Below are 13,478 nucleotides of genomic sequence, written 5' to 3' on the forward strand. Positions count from 1 at the left end.
ATGGTTGTGCTTTTTAACCAAACCACCTCAAATTCCTAAATTTGTAAACAAGAAAATTCTGTGTGTGAAGCAGTTTTATAATTTCCGTAGAAATTGTTATCAGAATGTTATTGAAATTCCTTTATTGTAAATTCAACTTATAATGTATTTTTGTTTATAATATTAGAGTATAATAATAATCTACAATCTTTTATCTTTTGCCATAGTGCATTTTTTGTATTGAGCATAAAATATATTATTACGATGTTTTTACAATAATGGTAGTCCTCATAAAAGTGTTTAAAGCACAATGCTTTTTTGCACCAACCACATCGTACAATTGCAATGTTTGTGCACCCTTCTATTTCACAATGTGTTGCACAAGACTTTCCAAAACTGAAATCTATAGGATTATCAAATTTATCTGGTTTTTCATTGACGTAACCGCTTTTATACCAGGAATATTTAAACAAATCTATATATCTCGGTGAAGACAGTTAGTTGTGAACCAATGATTGAAGTTTAATTATATTATTTCTCACATGTAAATTCATATCATGAGCCATTAATATTACATTATCAGAAAATGTTCGGACAAAGTTTTTCCAAATACGGAATCCATAGACATCAAGTGGTTGTATTTTTCCTGTGGTTCCAGTTGGAATTTTTTTATGTTAATAATTTTATTTTGTGGCATTGTTTCTTCTATAACTTTGTCACAATGACCACTCCAAGAATCAAGTAATAGTATTGAGTGATGGCCTACATAGGGATAAAATATTTTTTCCAACCAGATTTTGAAGTGATCTGCAATTAAACGACTTACTAATTAACTGATCAACGATATTACAATGTAAAAATTGTTATTAGTTCCCTTACTTGTTGTTAATTTTCCAGATTTGGATGCTTCCACGTACACGTTTTCTGGTCTAAATATGTTTTGTTCTACAATAGGGCCAAACTTGCCACTTGGTTCCTTTAAAACAAGAAATAGCGGTGACAACAGTTGTCCAGTAGCTGATATTAGTGGCTGTATAGTATAACTATGCGTTGTTGCTGAAATTGACTGTACCAGACATTGCACTTGCTTTTCTCCTTCTACTGCTAATGTTCTTCCAGAATGCATTTCTAGCTGAAATCCGCTCTGATCTGTATTATACAAATTTTCGAGTCCAATCCTTGGTATACACGATTTAACGTCATCGATAAATGCTTCAGCTTTAGCCGTAAGTTCTGCACTACTTTCTAGTGTTTTTCTTGTTATGAACTTATTTATTTTCCTAGAAACTATTCGGTGTGCTTGCTTAAATTTGAGTAACCAATGTTTAGAAGCTTTGAATCTAATATCATCAAAACCAATTTCTTTTTTAGCTTGTAAGGCCCATCGAATTATATCTTCATCATGGATAATTGAACCACTGTCGAGAGCTGCTTTAAAATTATCCAGGGTATACTGACAAATTTGTGCTACTTTTTCTCTATACGTGCCACCTTTATTAATTGAATGAGCCCAACGACGTAGCTGACTAATAGATGATACTTTTTTGAATCTGTTTTGCACTGTTTTGAGACTTAAATTTTGCTTCGTTTTGCTACTTCTCCAAAATTCTACAGCTCTTTTTTTGTATTCAAAATCTAGTTCTTCATTATCTGCTGTACATTGATTTGTTGGTGCTATATCCGGATCAGGAAAATGATGTTGCACTTCATCTTCAATTATTTCCACATTATGGTCTTTATACTCTTCTTGAAAATCCAAAGAGTCATCAGTAATCATTTCTACATCGTTGAAATCATGTGTTGCATCTATTAAAATTTCTTTTATTTTTTCGGCCAACTCTGTTTCGTGATAATTCGTGACACTATCTGGTATGTTTAACGCTTGAAAGTATGCTAATAATAAGTTTAGAACGTTTAACGGATTAATTTTCATTTTTCAATCTAAAATGAAAACAAGCGGTAAAATTTATACAAGCTGTGTTTTTGCATGTAAGGCACGACTGCTACATTTCTACCAGAATAAAACGAGTGAATGTAAATTGAATCAAATCATTAATTTATGCATTGGAGAAGAATTCTCGTTCCACTTTGTGATGTTCGGAAAACTCTATTTTTGGTTTTATTCAACTTTTATTCACTTTGAAATTGAATAATGTAAATCTATATAAAATCACTAAAGAAAATTTTCTACAACTGTATGATACCACTGACAAACAAAAAGACGTACTATTCGTACTTTCCGGCATCGAACTAGAATACCCACAAAACTCACTCACTGCCTAAAAAATAACACAGGCAGCTGAGGTAAACACTCGATGAAAACAATCTAAAAAAAGAACATACTGATTCGCACATATTGTCAACAACTTTTATGAGTGAAAGACATTTATCTGTGGAATTATCATTGAATGTACGATAACATTCATTAAACTAATGAATGCATATAAAATTCCCTTTCAATAACAACGTGTTCTTTAATTGCAAATGAAGTTCGAGTATTAATATTCTTTTATGTATTTTTACCAATAACAAAAATTATCATAGTAATATAATAATAATAATAATAAGAAGAAGAATAAGCATAATTGCAATAGCAATAATAACAGTAATACTGATAATAGCAATGATAATGAAAAATAATAATAATAATTAGAATAATATTTATTATTAAATTTAGATTTTTTGATAAATTCATTAAATCGTATCAAATAGTATTATTATGGAATTCCAGACTGTAAATATTTTACTATAGATACAATAATCATTACTTCGAGAATTCATCTAAAAAACGTTTGGCTTACGAAATAATTGTAACAATGAAAAACTCCCAAGTTTGACAACATTAAATTTTATTACAAAACGCAAAAGAGTTTGATAAACTAATTTTATTAACCTATGTTTTTTCATTTGCAAAAAAGTGTGGACTTTTTGAATTTATAAAATTATATAATTATGCAATTTATGAAATACTTTATAATTTATGAAATTACTTTTGAAATTATGCTAATTTATAAAAGCAGAAAAATAAATAATCTTTGATTGAAACATAAAACGAGACGTTATTTGTTACATACAAAATGATAGAATAAAATATCGGTAATATGTCTATACTCGTGTCTACGGTAAAGCATAGGCCTTCGGCTTGTCTGGAGGTTAGGGGTTTGGAGTCGTTTGGTTAAAATGCACAACCATTTAGCCTATTTGTTCTTTAGGGGTTTAGGGTTTAAGGCTCTTTAGTTCACATGTACAGGCTAAGTTTTTTTGAAAGTTAAAATTTTTTTTCGATATTTCCGTCCACCATATTGGATCCGCCATTTTGAATTTTCAAAATCTGATAACAGATTTGTAATCAGCGACCTCGAAAACCTCTATATACAAACCTTCTACAAAATATTATGGATTGAAGTATACTTATAGTTATTTTGTGTTAGGGGTGGTTTACCCCCCTAAGGGGAAGTATCTATGAAAAAACCGAAAAACTTAATTTGTTTATTATAGATGTTTACAAATTTTTTCCAATTTTTTTAGTCGTTTAAAACTTTTTTATTATATAAAATTTTTTTTCGATATTTCCGTCCGCCATATTGGATCCGCCATTTTGAATTTTCAAAATCTGATAACAGATTTGTAATCAGCGACCTCGAAAACCTCTATATACAAACTTTCTACGAAATATTATGTATTGAATTACATATTTACAGTTACTTTGTGTTAGGGGTGGTTTACCCCCTTAGGGGTAATATTTATGAAAACACCGAAAGACGTCAACTAAATTTTGTTATTAAGGATGTTTAAACATTTTTTCCAATTTTTTTTAGTCGGTTTAAACATTTTTATTATAAAATTATGCCAAAAAATATATGTTTTCAACCCCTAAAAAATAGGGGATGCTACCCTTACTCTTCAAATCACCATGAAATACTTGCTCTTTTTGTAAGAAATAACCTCCAATTTGTTTCATTGAAAAATATTAATTTTAAGCCGAGATATTTAAAAAAAAAAACGCTTTTTGGGGGTTAACTTTAGGGGAGGTTTTTACCCCTTAAAAGTGAAAATTAGCCGATAAAAAAAATACGTGTCTCTTATTTTTTTATGTTCTACAACATATATGAAAATCATCAAAATCGGTGAGTTCGGGTTGGGTACCTTTCCTTGTTAGTGCACTCCGCCTATACACGGTAGTCAACTTTCGTGCATACGATTTCACCCGCATTGCATTTGCCCATATTGGGGCTCTATATAGCATAATCGTCGTGGTTACTGTTCGCTCGCCCCGAAGGAGTCACGTACAACACGTGGACACCTTCGCCAACAAACCTTAAGACTATCGCCTCGAGGCACACTCACACACTCGCACAAATACACACACGCGAACGACGCGATCGCGAATTTTCCGCTAAACACTACCAACACGGCGCAGAACGAGGTGAACAGTGATAGCTCTGAGAAGAACAAGTCACTGGCTCATCGTCAGAAGACAAAAAAAATCGAAAAGCGTAAGGAAGCCAAACGTGCGAAGCGCTAGGCAGTCCGAACAGGATTCGCGCGCGCTCGCAAGCGGGGCCGGCGGCGCGCAACTCAACGCATGCGCGCGCGCTCTCAACGTCGCAACGGAGAGCGAGCAGCGGCGCGAAATTCAAAAAGCCTAAATTTACACCTACACTACTTGAACGAATAAAACGAACTGAACAGTAACTATCAGAAAAGCAGAATTAAAAGAAAAATGACGTGATAAAAAAGACGAAAATAAAAGCACTAAATCCTTGCATCAAAAAGACTATAGTAAAACAATAAAACAACGAAAAAGACTCACTTGTCTGGGATCATTGATCAAAAAAAGAGAAGAACCAGTCAAAGGATTACTCGAGAACGATTCTATAATAAAAGCACTACAGCATAAATTTGACTTTGAAATAAAGGACATTGATATGCTTATCTCTTCGCAGGGCATCAAACAGCGGGAGTTCTCTACAAGTAAACTAGTGGACAAGTCGGCGATAAAAATATCCTTAAGCAGTCTCTTAAGAAAAGATCGAACTAAATTGAATCATCTGTGGCTGCTTAACGGAGCAGTGCTCTAAGTAATTGCAATATCAAACAAAATACATTATTAATCGAACTTAAATACTACTAAAAGAAATGTTGATAATAGAAATTTAAATTAGGTTGAAAGTATACGATGGAAAGTTTAGATAGAGATGAAGCGTTTAGTATTATAACCGAAAATGCCACCACAGAGCACGCAGGGCGACGCTAACCCCAACAAAGTTCACGGAAAACGGCTTACACTCTTTGGATTCTTGTTTTTTCTCGCTCACTTCGATTTGAGCGCTAAATGCCAGTGTGTCTAAGACCTCGAAGTTTTTCTTCGCGAAAAGCTATAACACTCGGACTTAACGCCGCGCTCGACGTAGAGTCAGCACAGTGACGCGCACGCACTCGCTGGTCGAAACCTGACCCTGCGCCAAGCGTAGCGCCAGCCACTTGATTTCGCCAAACACACCAATCGATGTATTTAAACAATTGCTAGACCGATTGGTACAAGATATTAGACAAAAAAATAAGTAGAAATTGTTTCATAAGCAAAACGATGCCATAATAGACACAAAGGAAAAAATGCCGTCTTTATCGCTTAACATTTGCTAAGCACTGAAATCAAAACTCCTGCATTCATACTAAAACTACAAGTGTACAAAGTATTCTCCTAAAATTTCAGCCGAAAAGGACCACTTGGGATCTTATGGACAGTTAAAATATTCCCAAAACGTTGCATGAAGTGCCACAGTGGATAAGTGGGTGTAATAAATGATTTACCACAGTAAAAGTAAAGGTAACATTACCAAACATCACTAGACAAATTTTCAAAATACGTAGTTTTAATTTGTAATTTTTCTATCATAAATCTGTTATTATAGAGTTTAAAAGTGGTTTGCCCCCTTAAGTTGCTAAGAGTAGATTGAGATTTACTGCTGAAGTTGCATACACTGTTATGCTGTAGCATGAGTACATAGATATACAAGGAGCGCAAAATGGGGGTGTACACCCTAGTTTTACTCCGGCTGAGCTTCGATGCAGTACGATATTAATCTTCGCGGTAAACACATTTTAGCATTCTGCGCTTTATTCATCAAAATAGCTGCATCGGCGGGTCTCGCTGGCTCAATCTCGATAAAAGGCAAGTATTCTGCTTTCAACTCTTATATAACAGAACATGCACACTGCGCAATCAAAAGGAGCCACCCCGCAACTCTTTAATAAGTTGTAAACGTAAGCTATAACAGTTCAAGACCTGCACCTACTAATTTTAAAATTGTTTTCTTCTTTCTTAAGGAAGCTTCATAATAGTAATTTTTAGAGTTCGTATAGAAACTTGTTCAAAGTGTGTCTTGATGTAATATTAGTCAAAAAATTAAGTATAAGTCGCGGTCCGTAGGACAGACAGATAGCTTCCGGCCATAGGCACGAACGCGTCAGCTCTCGTACGTTAGACTGACTGTGTAGCAAGCGTCTACCGATAGCGTGCGAAGGAATAAGGATGTGTGTTATCAAAAGAATAAGACATCTCAACTAACTCTTGCTACCACGGGGAAGGACGACCCGGCTTGTCGACCAGCGACCTGACGAGAGGACCACAGCTCCTGCTACGTTCGTTTACGCCTATATCTACTTCTACTCAGTAAATTTTAATCCACCAAGGTTCATTCTCTTAATTTGTATCACAACATAACGAAAAACAGACCGTTTATTTATTTTTTTCACACATGGAAATCGTATTACATATGGGAACCACGTGTTACTCATGCAAACCACATAGGAATCATGTGAAATTTAGTGATAATTATCCAGTGGACTCTTAGCTAGAACCACATAGTTCCTACATATATTAAATATAGCTCCCACGTGATGAATGAAATTATAACTTTTGATGAATGAAACTACACGGAAAATACGTGAAAATCATATGGTATCCACATGGTGTTCAGAAGTGTTTCATGAGGTTCCCATATGTTTCGCATGATTCCTACATAGTACCCATATGCATTACAAAAATTCATACTTTTTTATTTTTTGTTCTTTAATAAAATTATTTAAATTATAAATTACCGATCTTAGCCACAGAGTTTAAGGTGACACAACACTTTTAAACTCTGAAAAAAAGATTAATGGGTAAAAATGGCAAAATTAAAGTAAATCATTTAAATTTTCTTTTAGTGATATTTACTATAAATACCTTTTACTGTACTGTGCTAAAACCTTAATTATCCCTGCTGGCCCATTGTGGCACTCGGTGCAATGTTTTGTGCAATTTTTTCACTGTCCGTAGGATTCCAAGTGAACAAATAGTTCTTTTTTCGCTTATGTCACCTCATTGTGTATAAAACATTTTCCAAACATTAAAATTAAAATCTTTGCATTCACGTCGAAAATACAGGTGTACAAAGTATCCTCCTTGAATTTGAGCCCAAAAGAACCATTTGTTCACTTAGAATCCTACGTACAATGAAAAAATTCATAAAACATTGCACCAAGTGCCACAGTGGGCCAGCAGGGATAATTATGGTGTTAGCACGGTTAAGTTAAAGGTATTTATACTAAATATCACTAAAAAATTCAAATGATTTACTTTGATTTTGTCATTTTTACTCATAATTCTTTTTTTTCAGGATTTAAAGGTGTTGTATCCCTTTAAGGTGGTCCGAAACCCAACTTTTACCGACCGAGTCGACTGAACAAGTGCACAGCAGAAAATGGCTTGAAACTTAAGAATTACAATGAATTATGGTAAACTAAGAGTGAGAATTTTGCATATGTACGCTGCGATTACTGATTTTCGTTCAAATGCCATTTATTATTGCGTTAATATTTTTATTTTAAACTTGACACGGCGATAGATTTTTATAAAAGGAAGGGCAACTAACTCTTGGTTTTTGATAATTCATTGTATTTGTTTAGTTTTAAGTAATTTTCTACCCAGCACTCGTACTGTTGGTAAAAGTTGGGTCTTAGACCCCCTTAAGTGCAGAGCTCGTTTGGCACTTATTGGATAGATTTTTGCATTCTTCGCAATATGTTACATTTTGATGTTACATTTTGATACCGTTCCGAATAAATTACAATAATTAAAGTTATTGTAATTTATTCGGAATCCTCAAGCAATTCCCCCCTCAAGTAGAGCGTCCAGGGGTTTCGAACAGTGCGCTTTACTCTACAAGACATTTAACTTAAACTTCTTGGCTCACTCGCTAGACGATGCGCATTATATGATGTTTAAATGACACACATTAAATGATGTTTTCAAATCACGTTATTCTGCACAATAGATCTATTCCAGCTGGTTACTAATAGAACGGGAGACTTTAGGTATGCAGCGTTAGGGGTCGTAAGCAGTACGGGGTTATCACTTTTATAACTTCCTTTACAGCTGCTAGCTCAATGTTGAATATTGATGTCTTGTACCTTTAAGTGTGTGTGTGTGTCTATATATATATCATATTAACATATGTACACCATTTCTTAATATCCAAAACTAATTTTTATTGTTCAACCTCATTCTTTTTCGTAATAACACATTATTACTCTATAACGAGTTAACTCTCGTGCACTCGTTATGTCCCTCTCTCCCACACTACATTTAAGTATATTTATGTATTTCATGAATAAGAAGTATTTAAGTGTGAGAGTAGGAAAGAGTGGAAGAAATCCCGCTATACCCATGCTGCCGCGTTCCGCGTTGCCGCGACAATTAGCATCGTACCACCGAGCCGAATAGTCGAATTCTCTTTCTTAACCGTTTAGCATTGTCCACCGCGTGCGAGCAGTGCAGCCGATTGCCGCTAGTCTTCCTCCTGCACCCGGCCACACACTCAAAGCCACAAGGTACCTTTCTCTTTGCCCAGCGTATGCCACGATCACCCCCTTTGCGCCACTCCAATCAAGGCTACGAGGTATCCCTTGCGAGTCTGCACGAGTGCGAATGTAAGTACCTGCTTGATCGCTATTCTCTCTCTGCATTATTGGCCCTGCTCCGTCTCTCTCTCTCTCTCTCTCTCTCTCTCTCTCTCTCTCTCTCTCTCTCTCTCTCTCTCTCCCTCTCTCTCAGCATTAAATCCACGACACTTCCGCGGGCTGCGTGTTCGAGGACGAGCACGTGTAGAAAACTGCGCTAAGGGTCAGGCTTCGTACACCCTGCTAGAGACCTGCAACAAGCTGCTATAATTTCCTCTCACTAAACCGTCGATGGATGGATCTTTTATCAACGATTATGCACGGGAATAAATAACCCCATTATAACCCCTACAAGATATATTATCAATTATCTCATTTTCTTTAAATATCTTGCATTTCCGATCAAATTTGAAAATTTTTCTCATAAAGATTTTGAACAAGAAATAACTCAACCTATTTACAGTACCTCCAAATGAAGATGAAGTAGCACTGTTCGATCCAAACGTGGGAGTAGTCGTAGTGTTTCCAAATAAACCTCCAGGGCCTGAACCATTTGGCTTTGAATTAAAAAGAGAAGTATTGCTTCCAAAAACAGGTGGGGCAGTGGTTCCAAAACTAGTTGTTGGTATAGTCTTTCCAAAAGCTGACTGGCCAAAAGGGCTATTTTGAGCAGCTGCGTTAAAACCTGTAGCCACAATTTTAAAACAAATTAAAAGTTAAAGAAATATAATGTGTCCAACATAAGAAAATAATTATGTACCGAAAGAAGGATTTCCTGTTTGCCCAAACATGTTCTATCCTGCTCCAGCAAATAATTAACTATGTACTTAGGATGGGAGAGCTTCAATCTGGAACACAAAAAATAAAATAAATAGTATGTAACATTCAATAAACGCGAATATCCGCTTTTCTTAGTGTCAACTCTAAGTGTGCAGATATGTGCATGCGTACGCGCGCGCGTGTGTAGAAGTATATATGGGTGGTTCTCTGACAAATCGTACGCAAAAAAGTTTGTGGTGATCTGAACATTGCTACTCTGCTTCTAGGCCAACAATCTGGTTATACCAAAAATCCCTGCTTTTTGTGTTTATGGGATAGTAGAGGCAGGATAAATCACTATGTCAAGAAAGAATGGGAAAAGAGAACTAACTTTAATCCAGGATTGAAGAACATTCTACACAAACCATTGATAGAACCTTCAAAATATCTGCTACCATCACTGCATATTAAACTAGGACTTATGAAGCAGTATGTTAAAGCTTTGGATAAAGAGAAAGACTGTTTTCGGTACTTGCAAGAAAAGTTTCCCGCAATAAGTGATGCTAAGTTGAAAGAGGGTATTTTTGATAGTCCACAAATTCGCCGACTTTTTGAAGATGCCAATTTTATTATAAGCATGGACAACACTGAAGAAGCAGCTTAGCAATGTTTGAAAAATGTTTCTCAAAACTTTTTAGGAAATACGAAAAGTGAGGATTACGAGAATATAGTTGACGAGTTACTAGAAAATTACAAAAACTTGGGTTGTTTAATGAACTTGTTTAATGAAAATTGCACTTCTTACACTCTCACCTCGACTACTTTCCTGACAATCTAGAAGATTACAGTGAAGAACAAGGTGAACGATTCCATCAAGACATAAGTGAAATGGAGAATCGGTATCAGGGAAGATGGGTTGTCAACATGATGGCGGATTTTTGCTGGATGTTACAGAGAGACCAAAAACCGAACAACAAAAAGAGAAATAGAAATCCATTACATAGATCGTTTGAAGAAAAAAGAGTACGTTACAAAAGAAGAAGAACAGTGTAAGAGCAGCATTTCTTACATATTTTTCCATCTCTATCATAAGCACTCAATGAAAAATAAATGAAAAAAATTTATCATTTTCTTTATGCAATCACAGTCGCATATGTACAGTTTATGCAAAATCTGTAGTTAAAAGCAAAACGAACACCTAACTCGTATTAGGCACATTAAAATGAACTAGAATCATGTATAATACACTCACAAGAAAAATTTCTAACATTTACCAACGTCTACAAATGCGATTTTCAGCAATTTTTCACGGGTTTTCCGACATTTACTCAGAGTTTTGAGGGTTTGCAGGCAAAATAAACACTGGATTCACATTCAGAGCGTCAATATACACTGAAATCATGTATAATACACTCATAAGAAAACTTTCTAACATTCACCAACGTCTATGAATACGATTTTCAGCGATCGTTCACGGTTTTTCACGGTTTTTCGCTATTTAATCAAAATTTTGGGGGTGTACGGGCAAAACAAACACCGGTTTCGGATTCAGCGCGTCAAAATACATAGGGATATATGGGTCTATTCAAAAGTACTCCCCACTTTTTTTTCTTTGTGTGCCGGTGTAATGTCAAATAATTAAATATCACTACAATTAATTTGTAAATCGCGAGCGAAGCGAGCGTTTTTTGCTAGTTCTGATATGAATTCTGTTGTGCAGACGCAAATAATTGCGGCTGGTGCAAATGTTTACGGGGATCTATGGCATCGCTCTTGGTAAGTCTAGCAGCATCAACAAGTCACTCTGCTTATTTAACATCATTTTTATGTGTTTTCTCACGCAAATGAGTGATTTTTCACAGCAGGAAGGATCCTCTATCTGGCTCGCACGCTAGCGCTAAAAAACCACAACTTTTCGTGTTTTATGAACCTAGAGGATTTTTTTCGCAAGCTGAAGATAACATTACCTTATCTTAACCACTGAAAGATTGCTGCCGGCGAACATCCTTATTGCTGTTCCATTATGAGGACATAACATCAGTGCTCAACATCGCAAAAGAGGAAAAGAAAAGGAAAATCTCGTTTCTGTGATCATCAGCTCCAAATTTTACCGAACAGAGGTCTTCTTCAGAGAAGTTCGATACTAATACTCTATCTCTGTCTAAAGAGCCCGAGATCAGTTGTCTCCGTCGTTGCGCGTCTGGTTCCAATTTTTGCTACCAGGATGCAACAACCATCTACTCTGGATAAAATTGGCACCTCTGACTGATCCGCCATAGTGATTTTGGCGCTCGATTCCAAAATCTTGCTAGAGCGGGAGTTTTGAAAATTAAAAAATTTTTCGTTTCTCTCCCAAAGTTTTGATAACTTTTCTAAGCTGAAAAATCATATACGTCCTCAATCCAAAGATGGTGTCGGGACGGAACAAGCCTTCCGACAAGTGTCGTTGTAATTTTGCATGTTGCAAACAAAAACCTGCAACAACAGCAGGATTTTGTTTGTAACATGCAAAATTACATACATATCATCATCATCTTAGTGCCTCAAGCAAAAGAACGAAAACTATAAATTCATAGGTAATAACCTTATAATATGCTCGGAACACAGCGACCGGAACATTGAACGTTGATGAGGAAGACCTGTGTGAGTCCGCATCACTTTTGATAGCACAGATTAAACTAAAAAAATCAGAAGATGTGAGGAATGACCTTCTAGCTGAGACTTGTAACAAGACTCAAAACTTCTACGTCAATAAAAAAGAAGAAGTCATTATAAGTTGTCTTAATGATTATAGTGCGGTATTGACAGAAACAGTATTAAAAGAAAAAGTAGTAGACGAATGTAACGTCATGAAGGATGAACTCAACAATCCAAAAATCAAGATAGTAGGTATCGATAATCACGTAAAAATGGAAATCTAGAATATTGAAAAGAACTGTATCAGCGAAAGGAACTTCAGTAATTTTGAAAAGGGAGGACAAGTTCTACACATGTATAAGAATAATCATAACAGCTTGAGTACGGTTCTAATGGAAGTCCCAATTGAGATCTACAAGCATATAAGAAAAAATAATAACAAAGTATTTGTTGGATATCAGCAATGCAAAGCCTATGACTTGGTTAACGTTAGCCCATGTTTCAAGTGCGGTATATTTGGACGCAAGGCCAGGAAATACCAAAATGAGATTCTGTGTTTGAAATGTTCTTGAAAGCATAATGCGTGTAATTGTGATAAAGATTATGCAATGTGCATTAACCACTATACTGTAACACCCCGTACAAGCTCCGCATACAATTATAAATTATATTTAAAAACTAAAATTCGTTGAATAACATTTTAGATTTTACGCGAGTATCTGAACAGCAGAAGCAGCCATAGAGCGGGAAGAGCGATCAACACGCGCGTATACCTGTATATAGCGAGCGGCGAGTGCAGCGGCGCTATAAGGCGCGAGAGAAAGAGTAGCGACGCAACTGCGGCGCGACGCGCGCATTAGAATATGTTTGTGTAAATGATTTATGTATATAGGTGTGAATGTACATGTGCAAGTATGAATGTGATCGTTTTTTTGGCGGCTCGATACCCGCTCTCTCCGCTGCCTTTATAAGGACTTGTACTGGCTATCGGAGCTCATTAGCCGAAGCGCGACTTAAGCGCCAACGCAACTAAAGCGCCTAGTCCCTACTCATGAGCAACTTACGCCTTGAGTAGGTAAACTTAGAAATATTTCTGTATTTCATAATACTTATAATATTTGTCGACTCTAACCTGATAACGCAAATAAAGCGTATCA

The 13,478-nt window shown here is 35.8% G+C and overlaps 1 protein-coding gene across 9 annotated transcripts in view; it reads right to left on the minus strand.

Annotated features, from left to right (window-relative positions):
* The window catches only part of LOC100679705 (nuclear pore complex protein Nup98-Nup96), a 429,239-nt gene that overhangs the window by 406,083 nt on the left and 9,678 nt on the right, over positions 1 to 13,478 (minus strand). For 5 of the 9 annotated variants that reach the window (XM_031928065.2, XM_031928066.2, XM_032601886.1 and 2 more), the window contains 2 exons: positions 9,686 to 9,773; positions 9,392 to 9,610 (listed from right to left, as the gene is read on the minus strand). In XM_031928065.2, coding sequence (XP_031783925.1) covers positions 9,392 to 9,610; positions 9,686 to 9,716 — 250 coding nt within the window. In that variant the 5' untranslated portion in view covers positions 9,717 to 9,773. Of the gene's footprint in view, positions 1 to 9,391; positions 9,611 to 9,685; positions 9,780 to 13,478 lie in introns of those variants that run through there. The other 4 variants (XR_004345266.1, XM_032601888.1, XM_032601890.1 and 1 more) reach the window with 1 other exon arrangement.

The sequence above is a fragment of the Nasonia vitripennis genome (genome assembly GCF_009193385.2).
Source record: "Nasonia vitripennis strain AsymCx chromosome 4 unlocalized genomic scaffold, Nvit_psr_1.1 chr4_random0003, whole genome shotgun sequence".
Lineage (NCBI taxonomy): Eukaryota > Metazoa > Arthropoda > Insecta > Hymenoptera > Pteromalidae > Nasonia > Nasonia vitripennis.